At 31.8% G+C, this 24,075-nt stretch overlaps 1 protein-coding gene across 10 annotated transcripts in view; it reads left to right on the top strand.

The window, feature by feature from the left end:
- LOC105230055 (capon-like protein) overlaps positions 1–24,075 on the top strand; it is a 309,021-nt gene that overhangs the window by 245,863 nt on the left and 39,083 nt on the right. For 3 of the 10 annotated variants that reach the window (XM_049457483.1, XM_049457482.1, XM_049457480.1), the window contains exons 4-5: positions 11,265–11,360; positions 12,097–12,264. In XM_049457483.1, coding sequence (XP_049313440.1) covers positions 11,265–11,360; positions 12,097–12,264 — 264 coding nt within the window. Of the gene's footprint in view, positions 1–11,264; positions 11,361–12,096; positions 12,265–15,125; positions 16,377–17,784; positions 18,950–24,075 lie in introns of those variants that run through there. The other 7 variants (XM_049457476.1, XM_049457473.1, XM_049457479.1 and 4 more) reach the window with 6 other exon arrangements.

The following is a 24,075-nucleotide window of genomic DNA, read 5'->3' on the forward strand; positions in this document are numbered from 1 at the left end:
AACCAATTATTTAATATTACCCTTGTATTTAACCCTACGTTCATAACCGGTGTAATCCAATAAATCGTTTTATATACATACATTAAAGCAAACTAAGACGTTTAATTTAAAACAAAAAAACAATAGCCTACAAAGTGGTGTCAGAAGTGGGATGCAAATCCCTTCGCGAATAAAAGTGGCAAAAGTGTCGGAAAGTGGCAGAAGTGTCGTGGCAGAAGTGCCGAGTAGTCTGAATTTTGTGAACTATAAAAAGATTGTCCGGGTGAACAAAGAGCGAAATTGTACTGTGTTTTTGAAAAATAGCGTTCTAAAGGTGGCAGAAGTGTCGTGGCAGAAGTGCCTAGTAGTCTGAATTTTGTGAACTATAGAAAGATTGTCCGGGTGAACAAGGAGCGAGATTGTACTCGTTCGTACGTTCTGGAAAGTGGCAGAAGTGTCGTGGCAGAAGTGCCGAGTAATTTCAACTTTGTGAACCATATAGAATTTGTGAAGCGATATTGGGTCTACCGTTCTTTTTAAATAAAAAAAAAACAACAACATACACGTTCTAGAAATTGCCAGAAGTGACCGGTGTCGACCGTTAAGGGCACCGTTAACTTATAAGACCATACGAAGAATTTGTAAAAAGGGTACAGTATCAGGTACTCTGATATTTGCGTAAAGTGACCGGTGTTGACCTTTAAGCGCACCGTTAACTTATAAGCAAAGTGCACAAACAGACTTGTTGTTAAAAGAACTTTCTAGAATTTTGCAAAGGGTACAGTGCCGGGTACACTTGACTTGGCGTGGCGTGACCCGTGTCTCCGTTAAGGGCACCGTTAACTCAAACCGTTGTGACGCTGATTCGGCGTCGTTAAGCGCAGTCGAGAGTGAGCAGCATCTGAGAGATTTTGCGGTAGCAGAGAGTGAGCAGCACCTGAGTGATTTTGCGGTAGCAGAGAGTGAGCAGCGATCTAGATTTTGCGGTAGCAGAGAGTGAGCAGCGATCTAGATTTTGCGGTAGCAAAGAGTAAGCAGCGGAGCGGAGCAGTTCAGCGTATGTATGTGTAGAGTAAGCATATAACAGGTATGTGGTAAGCATTAACTAATTGTAATCTATTGGTAAAGTTATCGATAATATTGTATGAATTTTTTCTTTGTATCGATAACCTATAAGTAAACTCGCAAACAAAATTCAAAATATGTAATGGAATTTATATTCTAAAATTTGTATTATTATTAGAATTGTAAATCAAATTGTAAGTTAATTCAAATGAGCTTTGAATTAAACAAAATTGAACTAAGTTTCAAAAAGATAAATTCTGAAAATTAATTGTCTTAAATTTAAATTTAAATCATAAGAATTAATTCTGTATTCAAGTTGTTATACAAAAGAAAAATTGTTAACGTATACTTTAAAGTTTACTTTTACTTATTATAGTTATATTAAATACCTCAATTGTATTCTGAATTATATACCATTTGCATTTGATAACAGTTGACATGGATAGGCAACAGATTTTTTTACTGACAGTGAACGGGTTAAAGGAAAAATTGTTGGCACTGGGTTTATCGACAAATGGCCGTAAAGCCACGTTACAGGACAGACTTTGTGAGCATTTTGGACTGACTGTAGATGCTGAAGAGGACAGCTCGGACAGTGAAACAAGCTCAGTGCAAAACAACATGTTACCGGCGATGGGGTCCGGGTCTCCAGTCTTCACCCTACGCGATCTTGAGGAATCTCTTACAACTTTTAGTGGTACGGGGCAACACGCAGTCGTGGAGTGGCTCGATGAGTTTGAATCAAACGCCATGGCAGTTCGTTGGGGAGATTTACAAAAGTTTATATACGGGAAACAATTATTGAAAGGTGCCGCGAAAATTTTCGTTCGCAGTCAGCGGGACATAACTAGTTGGAGTGCACTTAAACAATGTTTGCAAAAAGAATTCGGAGTAGTAACATCGTCAATCGAAGTGCATCGGGCACTTAAGAATCGGCGAAAGCGCCCAAAGGAAGGTAGGCCAATAAAGCTAGACGAAAGAAATCTCATCGAATATTTTATAGGAGGAATCCCAGATCCCAGACCAAACAAAGATAACTTGTATCAGGCTAGTTCGATAGACGAATTAAAAGCTCAGATCCTTGTTTATGAAAAAGTTCCCTCGGGGTGTCAATCCAATGTGAGTACATTTCAAAACAAGCGTGAAGACAATAATTCTGTGACTAAAGATCAGGGACCCAGTAGGAAAATTTGTTATAGGTGTGGAGAAGCGGGTCATTTGGCGAATACCTGCAAACAGCAACGACTATCAAAGTGTTTTGGGTGTAATCAGCCAGGGCATCGTATTGCAGACTGCCCAAAGAAGAGAACGGAGGTAAAAAGCGAGGGGACAAGGGTAAATACGCTTGAAATGATGCGTATGGCGTCCCTTGGCAGCATAGTTTACAAAGAATTAATTATTAACGGGTTTACGTTGTCAGCATTGCTGGACACTGGTTGCGATCTGTGCCTCATGCGTTACGATGTGTTGATGAAATTAGGAAGGATTGATTTGTCCAATGATATAAATCACCTTCGTGGAATAGGAAACAGTATACTTACAACTATTGGCAGTTTTATAATCAAAGTTAGCGTAGATGGAGTCAAAGTGGATATCAATTTCCATGTTGTGCGTGAACGCGACCTTATTTACGAGGCAATAATCGGGAATAGTGTATTGAAACAGGTTGACTTGGTTATAAAGGAAGGCGAGGTAGAATTTAAAGCAAAGGTGAAGGAAACGAATGTTCAAAACCCCATGGTAGAGAAAAATGAAGGTAAAATAGAAGTTCTTAATGAGTTCGAAGATATGTGTATGGCCGCGGAAGTAATGTCAGGGAAAACTTTACAGGTAGATTTGTCGCATCTCAGAGGAGAACAAGAAAAGGCAATAGAAGCCATTGTTTGTGATTACTCGCCTAGTAAGCAGCATGATTCCCCGGTTTCTATGAAAATTTGTTTGACGGATGATACTCCGGTATTCCAAGGGCCAAGACGAATGTCGTACTCCGATAAGTGCATTGTCGATAAACAGATTGCAGAATGGATGGAGCAAGGCATAATCCAACCTAGCGTCTCCGAGTATGCATCGCCGATCGTATTGGTGGGAAAAAAAGACGGAACCAAACGTCTGTGTTGCGACTACCGACGTTTGAACGAGAAAATCATGAGGGATAATTTTCCAATGCCACTCATAGATGACGTTATAGAGAGATTACAAGGCGCAAAAGTATTTACAACGTTAGATTTACGGAATGGGTTTTTCCATGTGCCGATAGAAGCAGGTTCGCGGAAATATACGTCATTTGTGACCCATCAAGGTCAATACGAATTCATTTACGTTCCTTTTGGTATTTCCAATTCCCCAGCAGTGTTCACTCGATACATTTTCGCAGTGTTTCGAGACTTAGTGAAGGATGGCATCGTGGTAACTTACATGGATGATCTTATAATTCCTTCTATTAGTTATGACGAGGGTATACATAAGTTGAAAGCTGTGTTGAACAGGGCGGCATGTTATAACATAAGGATTAAGTGGGAGAAATGCCAGTTCCTGAAGACGACTGTTGATTTTCTGGGGTATATTATAGAATGTGGTACAATAAGGCCATCTGAAGCAAAAACGCAGGCAGTAAGGAATTTTCCGATACCTATGGATAAGAAAGCGGTGCAAAGATTCTTAGGGCTTACTTCTTATTTTCGCCGTTTCATAGAAGGGTATGCAGTAGTCGCTAAACCACTGTCTGACCTGTTGCGTAAGGATGTAGCTTTTGTGTTTGGGATCGAACAGCAAGCCTCACTGCAGCAATTAAAGGCAGCTCTGGCTAGTTCACCAGTGTTACGGTTGTACAATCCGAAGGCTCTAACTGAAGTGCATACGGATGCCTCGATACATGGATATGGTGGTGTACTCTTACAAAAGGACAGCGAAGATTTGCATTTTCACCCAATCCAGTACATGAGCCGGAAGACAAAGCCAGCAGAAGAAAAGTACCATTCGTATGAGTTAGAGGTGTTAGCGATTGTTGAAGCACTTAAGAAGTGAAGAGTATATCTTTTAGGATTGCATTTCAGAATCGTTACTGATTGCAACGCGTTCGCAATGACAATGAAAAAGAAGGATATTCCGCTAAGAGTGTCTCGTTGGGCGTTGCTATTACAAGATTTTGACTATGAAATAGAACATCGAAATGGTTCCAAGATGCGTCACGTCGATGCGTTAAGCAGAGTAGCGTGTCTTATGTTGGAAGATTCTTTGCTGCATAGGCTGAGGCAAGCTCAGCAACAGGACGAATGGATTCGGGCAGTGTGCAAAGTCTTGGAAGCAACTGAATACGAAGATTTCTACTTGAAGCATGGGCTACTACATAAGGATCCAATAAGAGAGCTTATAGTAGTTCCATCGCTGATGGAGGATGAAATAATTCGGACGGCACATAAACAGGGACACTTCTCAGCAAATAAGACGCAGTTAGCAATTCAAAAGACATTTTTTATTCCTGGGTTAGGCCCAAAAGTAATTAGAATTGTGAAGAGTTGTATCGAATGCATCATGACAGATTCAAAGATAGGAAGGAAAGAAGGTTTATTAAATCCAATACCTAAGGAAGATCAGCCATTAAGCACTTTTCACTTAGATCATGTCGGTCCCATGGAACAAACCAAGAAGGCGTATAACTATATTCTTGTTGCGGTAGATGCTTTTTCAAAGTTTGTGTGGTTGTACCCGGTCAAAAACACTGGAGCCGAGGCAGTCGTTGATCGTCTCGAGAAACAAGCCGCTGTGTTCGGTAATCCACGGCGTATTATAACTGATAGGGGTGCTGCGTTCACGGGAAATCTCTTTAAAGATTATTGTGCGAGGGAAGGTATAGAGCATTTGGTAATAGCTACAGGTGTTCCACGGGGCAACGGACAAGTTGAACGGATACATCAAATTGTAGTACCGATGATCTCTAAGATGTGCCGAGAAGAGCCTGGGAATTGGTATAAGCACGTAAATAGGGCACAACAAATTATTAACAATACACCAACGCGTAGTACCAAGTTTTCTCCATTTAAAATTTTAACTGGCATAGAGATGAGGATTTCGGGTACGACAGAAGTAAATGAGTTGATAGAAAACGCCGCCTTGAATGAATTAGATTCAGACCGACAAGGGACAAGGGATCAGGCCAAGCGAAATATTGCACTGATACAAAAGGAAAACAAACAAAATTTTGACAGAAAAAGGAAGGAATCAACAAAGTACAAACTGGACGAATTAGTCGCCATTAAGCGAACTCAGTATGGGAGCGGGCTTAGGTTGAGGCCTAAATATTTTGGTCCATATAAGATTTCGAAGGTTTTAGGACGAGATAGGTATGAGGTCGAGAAGGTAGGCGAGGGTGAGGGTCCTGGTTACACGACCACCATCGCCGAATTCATGAAGAGGTGGAGACCTTCGTTCGAGCCGAACGAATAAGTCAGGAAGGCCGAATGTGGGATTGCAACCATGAACTGCGCACGCATGCAACTCTGAATATACACCTTGACTGAACGGACTCAACGGACAAACATATGAACTGCGCACGCATGCAACTCTAAACATACACCCTAAATGAACGGAATCAACGAATAGCAATGAACGCCGACAGCGACAGTTAGAAATACAGACACTTGATTTTGAAACGCTATACCACACGGACGTGCACGCTAAATAACATTGAGAGCAAATTGGTCGTTAAACCAATTATTTAATATTACCCTTGTATTTAACCCTACGTTCATAACCGGTGTAATCCAATAAATCGTTTTATATACATACATTAAAGCAAACTAAGACGTTTAATTTAAAAAAAAAAACAATAGCCTACATAAATTTCACAGTAGGAAATTCTTAAAGGGTTGCCACCTATTTAAAAAAAATCAGTGAATGTATTAATTAAAAAGAAAAGAAAAGGTAGTTTGAGAAGCTTCACATTAGAAAATATTTAATTTAAATACATACTTAGGAAAACCCCCAAAAAAGAAGTTTATGGAGGCTTGCCACAACCGTAAATTTCGTTAAATGCAAATATTGAGGAAATCTTAAATAGATTTTCTTATTTAAAAATATCATTCTCAAGAAAACGGGTTTCTGTAAAAAGAATATAAAACTAAGGTCTAATAAAAATTATTTTATGAGAAGAGTTGCCACCTGCTTAAATACATTAATGAAAATTGCCATTAAATACCAAAATGAGGACAACATTGCCGTTAAATAGAAGTATGCACAGATTAAAATTAGTTTCATAGAGTTGCCACTCTTTTGAAAATTTTAATAAATGAAAAGTAAAAAACCGGATAATAAATAGGGGAATATAAAAGTTAGTTTGAAAATAATTTTTACTTGATAATAATATCGAAAGTGTTGCCACCTTTTTGAAAAAAAATTTAGCTGGAAAATCCACAAAATAAATTTATTTCACAAAATTGGTTTTGAATATCAAATAAATTAAAGAAAATTTGCTTGAAAATAATATTAAAAGCGTTGCCACCTTCTTATAAAAAAATCTTAGCGGGGAAATCCACAAAATAAATTCATTTTGCAAAATTCGTCTTGAATATTGAGAACAAATTAAATTTTATATAAGCAGGGTTACCACTGTTTAGCAAAATTCTTGGCTATCGGCTACCCCGTTTTGTAGAGATTAGAACCTTACTTTACCTTAGTACAGAAAAGTTTAAAAACCTAACATCAAATATATCCGAAACTACCAAAAGCATCAACAATTTAATAACACATCCATATGCTCGAGTATCTTACATAACATATGTACACTTATACGAGTATGTCTATAAACATTCATATTTAAATTTCAAGAACGCTTTGAATTCAGGAAGAATACTCGAAGTGGGTAAACCCTCACGTAGAGATACGCAATTCGACTTTAATCCTTTGCATATGAAAGTGTTGCCCTTTTTGCCTTCCATTTTGCCCCAAGCATACAAAGAAGAATGCACACATGAGTGTTTAATACACATGTACCGTTATATATAGCCATAGCAACGAATATAACAGGCTTTCTTCGGAGTTCGCATTGTGAATGTGAATTATTGCTGGAATGACACCGAAGCGAACTAATACGCCCACAGCACACAGCAGGAAGGTATTTCAAAACTTTTTAATGGGATTCAAGGAGTTGTCGAGATTTTGCTCTATTTTTTATTTTCTTCTCTTTTTTGTGGGATAAGTAGGAAGTCGAGAAACAGAATCCGTGCTCGCTGTGAACTCGAAGTGATTACAAAACTTTGATAAGCAGAAAATTTGCGAAAAATATGTGGTGTAGCGGAGTGAAGCGGCAAGGAATTGCGCCAAAAGGTAAAAGTAGCTTGTTGAAATACACAGCACAATAAAATGCCGAGCGCAATGAAGCCGAGATAACGGCACGACACGAAAAATGCGGAAAATAAGCTGTGTGGCTGGAAAGTTTCTGAATTTATACTCGTAAACATGCTTTGGGTGGTGTAACTAAATGTAACTGTAAACTTGAGTTGTTGCCTGAAACTTGAACAGTCGCTGACTGCAAATGTTTACTGTGCAATTCTACTGTTGCCATTGTTGCGGATGTGTATTTGGATGTTATTGCTAGAATAGCTCTTAAATAGCAAATATTTTGAAGAAGAAAAATACTATTAAATAGCTGATAACGGTTTTGATAGTGAATAATATGGGAAGTTGGTATCTGGAAATCTATATTGCTGCAAGGAATCATACGAAAGATGTGTGATGGAAATTAATTTTTTTTTTATTTTTTTAAGCTCACTTTCAAGAAGAATTTTTTTGCGATTTGGGATGAAGCTCAGTTTTATATTTCAATATTGATGAAATGCGTTAAATCGAAAAAAAGAGGGCTAATTTTTGGTGTAACCAAATATTTTATACTTTGATACTTTTAAGAATCAAAGGCGGAGGAATAGCTTCAGTTGCAAAATTTGTAAATTATATGAAGTCGAGGGCAAGTTTTAACCTGATATTGCCGAAATATGCGGTAAAAAGGCAACTGGAACTCCGAAAATCTTTATTTTAGGCATATGGAGACTAAAGAAATTAATTACATGATGCAACACATTTTTGACATACTGGGCTACTATTGTTAGAAAGGATTCTCTCCCAATTCTATAATATACTTGTATGTATATCTCACTGGTTGACCGATATTTTTGATAATAAGTTTGCAATTGGAATTTTGACCCACATATTCGGATAAAAATGTGCTATATGGGCGGTAGGCATAGTTTTTATGCAATTTCGACCATTTTCGCAATGAATTGTAGGAATGTCAGGATTTGGTTCAAATCGGTCGAGTAGGTCCTGAGATTTGGCTTTTCACCGAAATGTGGGCTATTCCCATTGTTCAAATTTGTTATTGGATGTGTGTAGATTTGTATGTCTGTGGCGAATTCAGTTACAGATTTATCTCATTTTTAGAAGCTTTTACCTACACCGTTATATGGAGAGTGGATGGATTGGGATCCCAAAAGGATTTGCATCGAACAAATTTGGGTATTATTGTTTGAATGGCTTAGGAGATTAGTACTTCAAACAAAGTTTATGTGATGGTACAGCCGATTTGATACTAAGCGCCAGATTACAAATGTATTATATATATATAAGATAGCAGACAAATTAATATATATATGAGTAGATTATGTATACATGAGGTAGTCAAGATGACAAGGTGCACAGCTGTAACACGAAGAAATGGCCGACCTTGGGGTTCCCACTCCCACTCGATAGAAAGGACTGAAACATGATTGGAATACTTACTGGTCCATGGTCTGCTGGCGATACAAGCCTGTAATAAGAGGCTGACAGATCGAGAAGACTTTAGAAAACGTCAAAAGCAAGACTTCAAGGAAACAATAAAAATAGTTCTAAATAAACAATAGAAAAAATTGGATTCCATATAAATACTAAAAATAATTTAATCACCATCAAAGGAGTTAAAAATGCTTGCATATCGTCTTGATTGTGCTTTCTCAAAACCTCAATATAGATACGTAACTGATGAAATGAAATGTAAATAACAATCAGTACATATTAATATTTTCGAGATTTCAAGAAAAGTGCTTGATGTGCTGCTTTTACTCCTGCCAAGTCAATCAATACGAAAGAGGAATATACACATTGCTTTCAACAATGGCATATGTGCCTACACATTTCCCCAACTAACCGATTCATTTGCCATTTTCAACATGCTGCTTGTTAGTTGCGTGCTTTTAATGATGACAGCCACGTACATATATACATACAATTACATCAACAACTCGTATGTATACAAAGGTACGTACATGAGCTTGCTGACATTGCGACTAAATTGTTTACTACTCACTACAGCACACACATATATAGCAGCAGCAACAGTAACTGCAAAGCACTTTAACACAGGCGTCAATATTAACAAAAGGATTTTTTTCCCCTTTTCGCCTCAATAGCCAACCATCAGTCATCGGTGAGCATATGTACAAATATTTACATGCAAACTAACACATACATATGCAGGTAGGTACATAAGCCGACAAAAAACTTGCAACATGTCAACAACAGCACGGTAATCGGCAGCTAAGCTGACATTGATGTCAAATTGACATGAATAACCAAATCCGACTTGAAGTCAAACCCCAAGCCTCCGACACTTTAGGGGCTTCTACACAAATCCTTTGTCAATGCTGACAAGCGTCACATGTGAAATACATTGTATTCAAAAGGTTTGAAAGAGAAAAATGTATTGATGGGTGGCCGCATGAGTACGCTTGCGTGTGTGTGTGAGTGTACTGAGAGTGACAAATTGAAAGATTTTCTGCTGACGCTCGTTGATTAGCTGTGTAGGCGTAGAAAACCGTTAACAGTTTAATAGAATAAAAGTGTCAAAATCAAATTGAAATGCTGACGGCGTGTAAAATGAGAAGAGTCGATTAATTGGTTACACTGAGAAAAATTTGGTAAAACAAAATTACCAAAAAAAAAGACTAATTATTTGGAAGCTTGGAAAAAAATTCAATAAAGATTCATAATAAACAAGGGTACTAAGTTCATAGAAAAAAAGTTAAAAAAAAAATCAAAAAACCATCAAAAAATAATCAAAAAACATTTTTTTTTTAATATTAAAATATTTTATATATAAAAATATAAAAAAACGTTGAATAAAATAGAAGACATCTTTCACTGCTTTAAAAAAAAAAAATTGTATTAAAAACAAAATTTATTTTAGGCAAAAATTTAAATTAAAACAATAAAAGTTGTTTATGCACATAGTTTTAATTTATAAAATTATTTTATATCTGAAAAATATCAGAAAAAAAGTTGTCCAAAAAAACAAATTTATTCAGAAAAAAGGTGTACTTAAGAAATTTTTTTAATAAATTTTGTAATTGAAACAAATAAAAATAAAAATAAAAATAATAAATTTTAGTATAAAAAATTCATATATATAAATAATATTAAAATTTATTATAAAAATCAAAACAAAACTCGTTGAAAAGTTGTGAAAATTGTTTAGTTAAAAAAAATTCTTTTCTAATGACTTAAATCAAAGAAATGTTTTTTTTAATTTTAATTCTTAAAAATATATAATTTTTTTAAGAGTTAATTTATAAAAATGTTTTATATCCACACAAAATCCAAAAAAATTTGAAAAAAAAAGATTAAAAAAAAAATTTATTAATACCTTAAATTTTAATTTATAAAAATATTTTATATCTAAAAAATAATAAAAAGCAACTTTATTTTGAATAAAAAGCTATAAAAATAATTAATTAAAAAATTTAATTAAGGAATTTTTTTATTTCGAAAGGATTCTAATTCAAAAAATAAAATTTTTTACCTTAAATTTTTAAAAATATTTTATATTTATCCATATAAAACAAATACTTTTTTTAGTTTTCATTTTTAGAAATTTTTTTTATCTAAAGAATATCCAAACAATTTTTGAAAAAATATAAAATTGACAAAAAAATTGCCTCAGAAAGAAAAAAAGATTAAAAAAAATTAGCTGATATCTTCAATTTTAATTTATAAAAATATTTTATATCTAAAAAACATAGAAAAATGTTTTTGAATACAAAGTTATAAAAATTTTTTTAATTAATTTGAATTAAGAAAAAATTTCTTTCAAAAAAAATTTAAATCAAAAAATAAAAATTTTCATCTTAAATAAAAAAAGTTGAAATCATTCACTTAGCTTTATAAATAATTTTTATTTTTTTATTTATTTCCAGTACGAGTGCAAAGTACAGAATCTAAAGAAGCGCAAAGTGACCATACACATTTCGGTGAACGGCGTACGCGTGGTGCTCAAGAAACGCAGAAGAAAAGTAAGCAATTCTTTTATTCAGTTTCTAAAGAAAAATATTATATGTATTAAAAGTGTTATTTGCATATAAATTTTTTTAATTAAAATTTTAATTTTTTTTAATTAAAATTTTAAGTTTTTTTAATTTTATTTTTTTAATTAAAATTTTAAGTTTTTTTAATTTAAATTTAATTAAATTTTACTTAATTGATGTTTACTTTTAATTTAATTTTTATTTTGTATTGTTTTATTTTTATTTAATTTCTATCACCTTAATTTTATTAAATTTTAATTTTAAATATATTTTAATTTTTATTTTGCTAAAACTTTAATTTTATTTTTAAAATACATTTTAATTTAATATATTTTATTTTATATTATTTAATTTTTAATTATAAATTAATTTAATTTAATTAAATTTTTTTTTTTACTTAATTTTAAAATTTTCTTTAACATTTTAGTTTTAATTACTATATTTTTATTTTATGTTATTTTTTATGTTTTAGTTAACTCCATTTCAATTCAATTTATTTTATGTTAACTAATTTTTTTTTCAATTTAATTTAATGTTATTTTATTTTAGTTTTTTTATTTCATTTTATTTTATTTTATTTTATTTTATTTTATTTTATTTTATTTTATTTTATTTTATTTATTTAGTTTTCATATAATATTAAAATTAATTTGATTTTAATTTTAATTTAATTATGAATTCGAATTCGAATTTTATTTAATAATATTTTTTTTATTTTTTCCAGAAAAAGAACTGGACAAATGACGCCGAAGAAATCGAACTACTCAATCATCCCATCTATAGGATTTTCTATGTGTCACACGACAGCAGCGATCTCAAGATATTTAGCTATATTGCACGAGATGCCAGTACAGACACATTCAAATGCTCCGTTTTTAAAAGTCATAAAAAGGTGAGTGACATATAGACATTTATCAATGAACGTTTATGCAGATGTGAGAAGATGTACTATATATCGAAACTGTAAATATGGCAGATATGTTGATCATATACAAATCGCTTTTACGTAGATATTTTCCTTATATTTATATGCCTGAGAAATCGTTTCAACAAACAAACGCCCTTTATCTGCTATGCTACCAACTTGTACACGTAAATTTTGCTCTAAAAATGTTTTATTCAATTATTTTTTTATTATTCTAATTAGTATTTTGCCAATTATTTTCCATTTGCCTTCCGGTGACATTTCTGTCCATTTACTTTGTATTTTTGGTCGCGGTTTCTTTTTTTAAATGGTTTTCCTAAGAAAGCATAAAAATATCACAACTTTCGGAAACATGTCTGTTCAGTTTGGCCAATGGCCAAGTGCAAAAGTAAGTCAAAGTAATTTGTGGAGAAAAATAATTAAGAAATCAACAAAAAGAAATGTGTTCCAAATGGATTTTTAAAAAACTACCACTGATGGCACTGACGGCGTTGTACGTGTGTGTGTGTGTATAAATGCGTTATTACGAAGAATAGAGGTCATTTTTGGTTATAGAGAACCGAGCAGCGCAATTGTTCATTAGCCGTTTCGAGAGAAGAAATATAATTTTGTAAAATGTGGTCACTTCCAGTTGAGGGTTTGAATATTATATTTGAATATCCTAATAGATATTTCTCATTTTTGCATGATATCAGAAAATCTGCTATATTTTTTGGTTAATTATGGCAAATTACCTGTGTTGTGTTGCCTCTGGTTAGTTAAAAGCTTTCTAGTACCTGAAATTTATTTGCCCTAAAATCAGATCTGGTCTAAACATAACTGAGGTCGAAAATTTATTAGATTTTCTTTAAGATATTGATATTTTTTTAATAAAAATTATAAAAAAATTTGGCTTAGAAAAAAATTTAATAATAGATTTATTTTTCAATTAAATCAATAAATTTTTTTTACTTATAATTTTGAATTAATAAAAATTATTTATAAATAAAAAAAAAAAAAATTTGAATAAAAGAAAATATTTTGTTTTTTGTTTTAATTGAGAATCATTTTTGATTATTTTTATAAGAAAGATAGATTATCGAAATATGGAAAACACAATTTTTTTTTATTTCATGTTACCTGTTATTCTTCTGTCTTCTACAAAGGCCTAGATTCTGAGAAATAGTTGCTTTGCTTATGGTCTTCTCCAGAAGCAGGCGATCTTGCTTAGTGTCCATATGCCTTTAAAAATATTAATAATGGAAAACAGAAGTCAGCCAATTACCAATCTCTCGTCACTCAGCACATTACAAGTTCTAACCATCTCACAAAGCAAGTTGCGTATACGCAATGTTGTGCTAATTTAAAGCTAGCACAAGAGAAAGGTGTCTGCTACAAATCATTTTCGTCGAATTCTGCTTATTACTTACTAATAATGAAGCAATATGCTAAAGTGTCGATACTTTAAAGCGCAAAAATTTTATTTAAAAAATTAAAAAAAAATCAAAAAATAAAAAAAAAAAACTTGTTTTACCCCAAAATATGACTTTTGATATAACTACGTAAGCTCGTGTGGAAAAAAGTAAGAAAAACACACTAAAAATATAGTGTTGTTAAAACAACAACATTGACTATTAAAACCAACAACAACAATTTGTATACACAACCTGCAGTTGACGGCAAAGCAATGACGTCAAGCCAAATCAGACGCGGCGGGTCAATAATTACATCTTCGGGCCAATAATTCTCAAAACTGCGCAAACACGCACACGCACACTTTCAAAGAAATGAATGAGCGATAGCAAGTTTGAGTAAAAAAAAACAACCCATCCACACAATAAATATATACAAGCAAATGAAGCGGGTGGGGAGTGCCTGAAGCAGAGAAAATAAAACAAAAACGAAATCAAATAAAATAATATCTGTAAAAAGAAAATAATTAATCCCACAAAAAAGAAGAACTACAATAAACACATTACTACAAGTGTTTACAAACTTTGCCAGCTTTGCGCGCTACACTTGACGCGGCTGGAGCATGCTTAACAGGGGAGCCCTGGCATTAAAAACTTTTCTGCAGCGCGGGCAGTGGAGCACAATAAACATGTGGCAACTGCTAAGTACAACAACAACAAAATCACAAAAAATACACGAGCGAGTGCGAGCGGCCAAGAGCATAAGCGGCTCACACATACAAATACACGGATATAGTGAAAACAAACCGCATATAATTAGGACGCTAATGGATCGCTTGTATTTATAATTCGGGGAAAAGGCAAATTTTCGAGCGAAAGATTATTTTTAAAATTCAAAAATCAACTAGTAATTATGCGCAGCGAGAAAAGCGAGTAAAAAGAGTCAGCATGTTGATAAGTATTGCAAAGTATGTTAAGTAGAGAAGTAGAATGGAGGGAAATGCAGATAAGAAGGAAATTAATTAAGAAAATTGGGAGATCCGAGCATACAACAAAAACAGCAAAGAAAATTTATTGGAAAAGCATGCAAAAGATGAAAAATGCAAAAAAAAATAAAATTTTGCAAAACCAACAAAAAAGCAATAACAAGCACCGACGCAAAGACCTAGGTAAAATCAAAATAAAAAAATAATAGCAACACTAAAATAATTATGATAAAAGAACTGCAACTAAATTAAATATTACAATAACAATACCACGATAAACACCAGAAAAAATACCCTTCACAGGTGTAAAAAAAATATTTGTATCTTGATTTTGATGGGTAATTTTGTATGATAGCCATATGTTACCGTGGTTCGATCTGAAGAATTTCTTCGGAGATTGCACCTTTGTCTTAAAAAATAAGCCATGGCAAATTTCATGAAAATACCTCTTCAAATAAAGAAGCTGTTCAAACACGCAGTTGATTCTGATCGTTCAGTTTGTATGACAACTATATGCTATAGTGATCCGATCTGATCAATTTCTACAAAGATTACACCCTTGCCCAAGATAATAATATATGCCAAATTTTGTGAAGATATCTCGTAAACTAAAAAAGTTTTCCATACAAGCGCTTGTTTCTGGTCGTTCAGTTTGTATGGCAGCTATGTGCTATAGTGGTCCAATATCTGTTTTTCCGACAAATGAGCAGCTTCTTCATGTGAGAAGGGTAGGTGCAAAAACTCAGATCGATATCTCAAAAACTGATGGACAAGTTTGTATATATACATGGCTGAATCGACTTAGCTCTGTACGCTGATCATTTACCGTGATAACATAAAAAACAACCACCAAAATTAAAAATATAGCAATAGCAACTACGAAAAGAAAACAACAGCAACAAAAATAGCCACATCAAAACGAAACACAAAATACAAAAATAAATAAAACAAATAAAAACCAAAACACATCAAAAAATAAAAACAAAAACACAAGAAAACGCAAATTGAACGTCACGAAAAATCGTGAAAGCCCCGAAAACACACACACTATATGCATATATGATCAACAAATTGCCAGCGAGGAGAGTACGAAGTAAAAAAATAGAAGGAGAAAAGTCCGCGATTGCCGTGATGCGGTAAGTAAAACAAAAATATCGAGATACTATATAGAGAACAAAGAAACACTTATTTTCGAACATGGCACAGAATAAAAGCAACGAACCGATGCTGGAAGCGAAGCCGTGTCAGAGAATAGGAGAGCAGCGGAGAGCATGACTTTTGAAATCAGTGCAATAATAGCACCAGTAAGAGCCATTTGGAGAGAGAGTTGTAGAAAAGATAAGCAAATATGATGGAAAATGCGAGAACGTGCAAATGAAAATTGGAAAAGCTCGGAAAGCTTTGCATGAAAACGTCACCAATGGAAATTAACCAGATCAGTGAGGCGGTTGGAATATTTTGGCCAGCCAGCCGACAGGCCAGATGTGTTGTTATCCAACGCTCAAACGGTGCAGTAGTCGATATCGCGGAACGATCACGCACAGAACGCACCGACGGTTAGCGCGAGTATCGAAAATCGCACAGGCAGTGATTGAAAGTGTATAAAAACGTGAAGTTAACGTGGCGGATTAAGAAGTAAACTTTTGTTTGGAGTGTGGTGGTGGAAGATAAAATATTTGTTGATGTGGTAGAAATAGTAAAAGTAATTTTATAAAAATTGGCGTAAATATAAAATTCAAAAAAATATTTAATTGAGAACAAAAACATAAAAAAAAATTATTTTTATTTGAAAAATAATTAATTTATAAAAAAACGAATTAAAAAAAATTAATTTATCAAGTAAAATTAATGAACATAAAAATTAAATAAAAAAGTTTATACATGAAATAGTGCTAAAACCTTGTGGTAAATTAACAATTTAATTAAAAAGTTAATTTAATTAATTAAAAGAAGTTTTGTTTTGAAAAAACTTGTGTAACACGTGACTAGCAACTAAAAACAATACCAAACAAAATGTTTAAACATAAAAAAGAAAAAAAAAATTTAATTAAAAAAATTTATTTCACTTTTATTTAACTAAAAAAATATTTATTAAACAAAATTGGCTTATTATAATAAAATTAATTTATATATAAAATGGATTAACAGTGAATAAAATATTAAATAGTTCTAAAAATAACTGTAAACAAATTTAATTTTTTTTTTAATCTCTTGCATGCAGCATCTATTGCCAGAGACTAAAAATCAACAATAGAAATTATAAAAAAAAATTAATTCAAAAATTATTTAATTGAAGGAACATTGTAATTAATAAAAAAAATTAATTAACAAATAACTAATAATATGAAAAGCTAATTTAATCAATTAATTAAAAACGAATTTTGTTAAAAAAAATTTTAATTTAAAAAATTAATTAACATCAGAAAATAAATTTGAAAAATTATTAAAATAAAGATTACAATGCCATTATATAAATGCCGGTAAATACATTTTTTTAACACGTACGTGCAGCACCTGTTCCCAAAGAATTAAACTTTAACCAAAAACGTAAAAACACGTAAAAACTCTTTTCAAAAAAATATTTGATTAAAAATGTGTTAATTTGTATAAAAAACTTAATTAACAAATTTTTACAATAATAAAAATTATAAATAAAAACAAATAATTAATTAATTGAAAAAAATCATTTAATAAAAAAATTTAAGACAAAATAATTAAAAATGAATTAAAAGTGACTTATATATTAAATAATATTGAAACACCGGTAAAATAAATTTTAATAAATTAAAAAAAATTAATTATTTAATTAAAAAAATTAATTAAATACAAAAAAATTTGAGACAAAATATTTAAAAATGAGTTAAAAGTGACTTATATATTAAATAATATTGAATTACCGGTAAAATAAATTTTAATTAATTAAAAAAATTAATTAAATACAAAAAAATTTGAGACAATATATTTAAAAATGAGTTAAAAGTGACTTATTTATTAAATAATATTGAATTACCGGTAAAATAAATTTTAATTAATTAAAAAAAATTAATTATTTAATTAAAAAAAATAATTAAATACAAAAAAATGTAAGACACATAATTTAAAAGTTAATTAAAAGTGACTTATTTCTAAGATGTTAATGTTGAAAATGGCGGTAAATGAACTTTAAAATTTTTTTCAAAACATGCAACATGTGTTGCTGCCTGAACAGAGACTGAAAAATACAACAAAAATATTTTAGAAAAAAAAAACATAAAAACGAAACAGAGCCAAAATTTCTCAAACTAATCCAGGCAAAATTACAAGCCTCTAATTCCAAATGAAATTGCTGTGCGTTTGTAGTGATTTACAGTGCCTGCTTTTGTGTTAGTACCGAAACGGGAAACACATGTGCGGCCATAACTAACGGCAGGTGCACAAAAGTACGCAAGTTGTATACCAAAGAAAATCAAAAACAAAGTAGAAATCCAACAATTTAATTAACATTCCGCGATTTACGTCGCAAATCCTGCGCATTTTTCCGAATTTCTAATTTCTTGTGTCAGCCAGAGCCATAAATTCAAATATGACATACGAAATTAGTTTGCCTCGATCACTATAACTTTGAAAATGGAAATAACCAAATGTATTAGGACTGTTAGACGTTAGTTTACAACTAATGAGGGTGTGTGTGTGTGTTATTGTATATTTTGCTGACGGCATCACAGACGCGACGCGTTGCTGACCGCCAATTTCGAGGCAAAATTATGTGAGAAAGCCAAGAGTCCAGCCGATAAAGCAAGCCAAACGAATTTATTACATGCTAGAGGAACTAGTAGTACGCATACACTTACATATCTGCATATAAACGCCTCTAGGCGATGTCACTCACATTAATGACTTCCCAGTTTTGTATATATGTCACACATATATTTCACATTAAAGCGCGTTAAATAGAAAAAAACAAAAATAAAGCGTATAAACCGCGTACAAAATCCAAATCCAAACGCCGCTAATTAATAACCACAAATATGAAAAGTAAAAACTGACAATAAAAACAAAAAGCAAAAAACATTTGCGCTGTATTTTTTGTCAGCGCACGAAATGCTCATAAAAAGCACAGAAAAACGCCAAAAAATTGAAAAAAAAAATATTCCAAAAAGAAAACAAGCCGCACAACGCGCATCTAATTAATGTCGCTTTATTAGTTGTTGTTTTTGTTGGCCGTGTTCAAAGCGAAAATATATGGTGAAAACATTAATTTTTGTTAGCTGACATGCGGCCAATAAGCGTGCACAGGTGAAAAACTTGCAAACCAGAAGACATAAATTTTGGCCAAAAATTAAAGGCCACATATTGGTTGTCATATGGAAATATTTGATTTATGAAAAAACTTAAAAGAGAAATTGCAAAATTTTTGATTGAAATTTTCAATGTATAATTTCTATTTTTATTTCTTTAATTTTTAAACTTTTTTTTAATTTTTTAATTTTTTTTTTTAATTTTTCAAATTTGTTCGATTTTTCCATAATAACCGTTTATCTAGTTCATATCACGTTTGAAAAAAATATTAAAATCATACATCAAAGCGAAAGAAAGCCATATTGTTTGCATAAAAAAATATGTGACAGTGTTTGGTCGGCATGGCGTATACGCAACATTCGTACATTAGCTAATTGTGGTTTTGCCATTTGACATTTTTTCCGTTTTCACCATTTTTTTTAGACTTTTTAGAAACTTTTGATTTTAATGGCTGATTCTGAGACATTTGTTCGCATTAGCTGATTGTTTGATTTCTAACATTAGAAATATGCCAGGGGGAACCAAATCTTTTCATTTCAATTGAAACATATTTAATTTGAGCAGCACGTTTCGTAAATCGTAAATCAAAACTCCTTTCAACCATAAGAAATTATCATCTGGTGTAGCATGAATGTTTTGCTTCCAAAAATTGAACAGGCAGCCCACGTTACAGACAATGATGAGCACTGCAAGTTAACAGTTTGTGACCATTGGGGTCTCTGCTAATATCAATGCAGTCATTTCTATTGAAATGAACTTAATCATATCAAGAAATGAGCTTGAGAAATAGCCAAATAATTAATGCGATTTGGAGCCGTTAGAATAGGTTTCGAGGGAGAACGTGCAGCCGATGGCTTGTGTTGAATAAATATCTCCGGCCAACCGACTCCGACTTTTGGCTACAACTGTTGGTTAAGAAAACTAAGATATAGTGATGAGGCTAGTAGGAAACTATGTAGGAAACAGTGGCTGACTGAATACACTTTATTTTTACAAAAGGTCGTATTGGGTGTCAGAGTAAACTTCCAAATTCTAAATACCATAATATTTTTAGTAAAAATATTGGCCACTTCAATAATTTAGAAAAAAAAACAGAATTTTTGTTTAATATTTTTCCACCTATGAAACGTCTGATATTCAGAAAGGTGGCCTTTACCAGTTAATGCCTAAATCATTGATATTTTGGATTTAATCCAGAATGTTAAAAGGATTTCCTTGAACAGCTGGCATTACTTTTATCTAAGGCCCTTCAAAAATGTATGAGAAGCATGTTCGACTTTTTTTGTAGAGGTAGCCTTGAAAAGGTCTCATCTGCCATTGTAGTTATATATACTATTTTAAGCATATTTTTTTTGTCGCACAATGACATTAAAACTATTATTGTAGCATAGCATGTATACGAGTACGACTTTGGTCTGATTTAGACGAACTCTTACTACGCTTATGGGTTTTAATTAATCATCAAAAACTTCATCCACATTTAGGCGGCATATGGACAACCGAAGTACATATTATATGACACATTTTTAGCCCGAAAGCATTCATTATAACGCTTTCTGGTTAAATTGAGGCTTTACACTGCGATCTATGGTTTATTGTGCCTACGCTGTCGGGTTAGCTGAAATATATTTTTGTTGTCTCAATTTTACTTCATTTTCATGCTATGATTGAAATTATCTTTTTTGATGGTTTTTTGAAAAGACTTTTATTTTTAAAAATTTTCCATTAAATTCCATTATTATTCAATAGTTTAAATTTTTTTTCAAACTATGGTAAAAAAAAAATGATTAAGAAATGAAAAAGTAATTTTATTTCTTCAAACTATTCATTTTCCCAAACGTCTAAAAATTGAAATAAATCCTATCAATCCTTCTATTTGCACTACATATTTCTTGAAAAAATATAAATATTACGATTCTTGTTAAGCAGAAATGAAAAATGAAAATCTCTTTCATCTTCATATTATTTTATTGCGAAAAAAATATTCCAAGTACTTCGGTATAAAGAATTAAGCTTTGAAGTGAAATTGCTCTTTTTAGGAATTGATTGCTATTTTTAAAAAGTTCTCGTGAAAATGAAGCGGAGCAAAACAAAAACAAAATATAAGTAGCATGTAGTAGAAGCTACGCCATTAAAGATGAAGAGGAAGTAAAATATTTAATTCATAAGAATAATACTTAGTCTTTTTAAATCATGTGCTTACTAAAGACAAAATAAAAAAAATTTGATAGAAAACAATTTCAAAGTAAGCCACAAAATGGTCGAGGACAATCTTCTCAAAAAAGTTAGAAAAATTTTAGTTAAAACAAAGACGGTTATGGATAGTAGTTTTTATTAAATAAACTTCTTCTAAACGCTATAAAAAATAAACTTTTAGAAGGATATGCCAGTACATTCTAAAGGCTTTGGCTAGTTTTTTGAATAATTTATGGTATAGTGATTAATTTGGGGCGAAGGAAAAGGTCATTTTTAAATAAATTTATTAAATTTTATTAAAAATAGTACAAATTATTTTAATATCCACAGGGTATATAAAGTTATAAAGTATGTAATACGTAAACAAAAAATGTCAACGCCCTTGCAAAGTACATCTATAAACGATTAAGTTGAGGAATCGAGTCATGTCTCACAGTTTTTGTGTCCGTACGCGAATTAAGCCTTTAGTCTTTAAGATATTCAGCTGAAATTTCGTACATGTGCTTTTCTTCTCTAAAAGCTGCTCATACGTAGGAATAACCGAAATCGAACGACTATAGCATATAGCTGCCATACAAACTAAACGATCAGAAGCAAGTGCTTGTGTGGAAAACTTTTCTATTTGACAAGCTATATTCTCGAAACACTGCGCAAAGGATTCTCCCAAAAAGCACATCAATTACCGAAGATATTGTTCATATCGAACCACTATAGCATATAGCTGTCGTACAAATGGGTCGAACAAAATAAAGTCGTTGTATGGAAAACTTTTTTATTTTACAAGTTATTTTCAAGAAATTTGGGATATATTATTCTCGGGACCAACACTATAGTCCACCAAAGAATTGTTCAGATCGGATCACTAAAACATATAGCTGCCATACAAATTGGCTACTATCTCCTACTAAAATTTCACTTTGAAGGTCAATATAATTATTATATATAATTTAATAAACATATTGGTCACAATTACACAAGTATATATTTATAGAAATATCTGCTGATTTCGCTTAAACCCAAATCTCACATGTAAATTAACTGTAAACTTGCTGTGCTTTTCTTCAAGATAATTAAGCAAAAATAAACAAATATATTTACAACCTAGTATGAACTGGCTAATGGCGCGTCGTCTACGAGTGCAGCGACTAAATTTCTAGACAAATATTTAGATTCACAATTGTGCTTATTTACATGCGAGTGCATGCACCGTTACATACTAGCACATGTAAGTGCCAATTTTTTTCATTTCGATTTTGAGAATTTTCATTTACGCCAATTTTTCCTTTACAAAATAAATAAACTTATATATTTATATACTTGCATACATATATAAAAGTGGCGCAACGCTTCATTTCGTTTTCAAAGCGACCCCAAAGAAGCCGCTGCCAACAACAAGTCAAGTGAACTATGAATAAATAGTAAATAATCGCGCAACAATCGTGTGCTGGCAGCAGCCGGTGGCGTTTCTTGTTGTTGTTATCTGTATGGATCATCAATAATGTGTGTGCGGTCACCCTTTATATGGGAATAAATCGATTAGGGTATGATGTCGATTTGAACTTATGTTTACATAAATACGTCTATATAGTGTAGTAAACAATTCGTCAGCAAAAATCATGCAAATGGTGTCATAAATGTATATTTATTTATATGTATAATATAGTAGGGCGTCCGTAGTTTTAAGCTTATTTTTTTTTTTTTTTATGCAAACGTATGCTGAATTTCAGTTTTTGCCTTAAAAAAGTTATAGAATTGAAACTGTGCCTAAAGCACCTTGCTTCTCCCATACATTTTACATGGAATTTTTTAATTTTTTGGAATAAATTTTTTATATGCAAAGCCACTAAACTTACTGCGTGAAAAGTTGAATATTCTAATACAAAATTTTCTGCTCTACGAAAAAGATCTTAATATTTTTTTTCATAAAAACATTATTTTAAAAGTTATACGCCATTAAAGTATTACATCGAAGCTTTTTAGAGTATTCATATGAAGTACCTAATACAATATTTGTTGCTCATACGCCGTGGTTCACTGTACGCATGCTTAGAAGCGCTTGTTTATGTTACATTTTTATTTCTTGGGCAAAAATTTAAATTTTATTCTTAAAAATTTGCTAAAAAGCCAACATGGGAAATAACGGATACCCTAATATATACACATATAAATCAACCTTATAGGTACTTATACATATGTATAAGTAAAAGCAACGTTCCACAATTTACAATTTATTTATTTACAATACGTTACGGATGTTATTTTTTTGTTTTAAAAACAGTCAATGTGATTGACAAATAAACTATACTCAAGCTTGATGCTTCCGTATTTTGCATAGAAATCATTATACATATACAAATGTATGGGTATATAGGTGTATTGTATATGCATAGGAGTCTAGAAATAATATTTTTTGAGTTTTAACGTGCAATTTTATTACTTTTAAACAAATATTGGATTCATGAACTATTAGGCTACAATGCTATATACATATATACAAGTACAATGAATCATTGTCACGAGGAGGCTCGTTCTGTTAACCTGCGATTGTTTCAATTGCTTGGTTATACTCTGGCTATGTTGAGTAAAGAAAAGTTTATTTGAAGGTTTCTTAAGTTTCATTTCTGTCAACATTTCCCAAAATTCTCGTTTAATATATCGATTTAAATTTTTTTTTATTTTAGTGAAAAACACATTTTGGGAAGCGTGAAGGAATGGGTACAAGTAACTTATATGGGTTGTTATAGCGATATTTGAGTGGAAGAATATCAAAAAATCGATAATTTATCGATAAGTCGAAAATAACTGTTTTTTTTATTTGATTGAAAATTTTTTCGATATCGTAAATAGTTCTGTATTGAGTCGATTTATCAAACTGTCAATTTATCGATGAATAAATTTTGATAACTTTTCTTCTTCTGATAAGAGCA

The sequence above is a fragment of the Bactrocera dorsalis genome, chromosome 5, assembly GCF_023373825.1.
Source record: "Bactrocera dorsalis isolate Fly_Bdor chromosome 5, ASM2337382v1, whole genome shotgun sequence".
Taxonomy (NCBI): domain Eukaryota; kingdom Metazoa; phylum Arthropoda; class Insecta; order Diptera; family Tephritidae; genus Bactrocera; species Bactrocera dorsalis.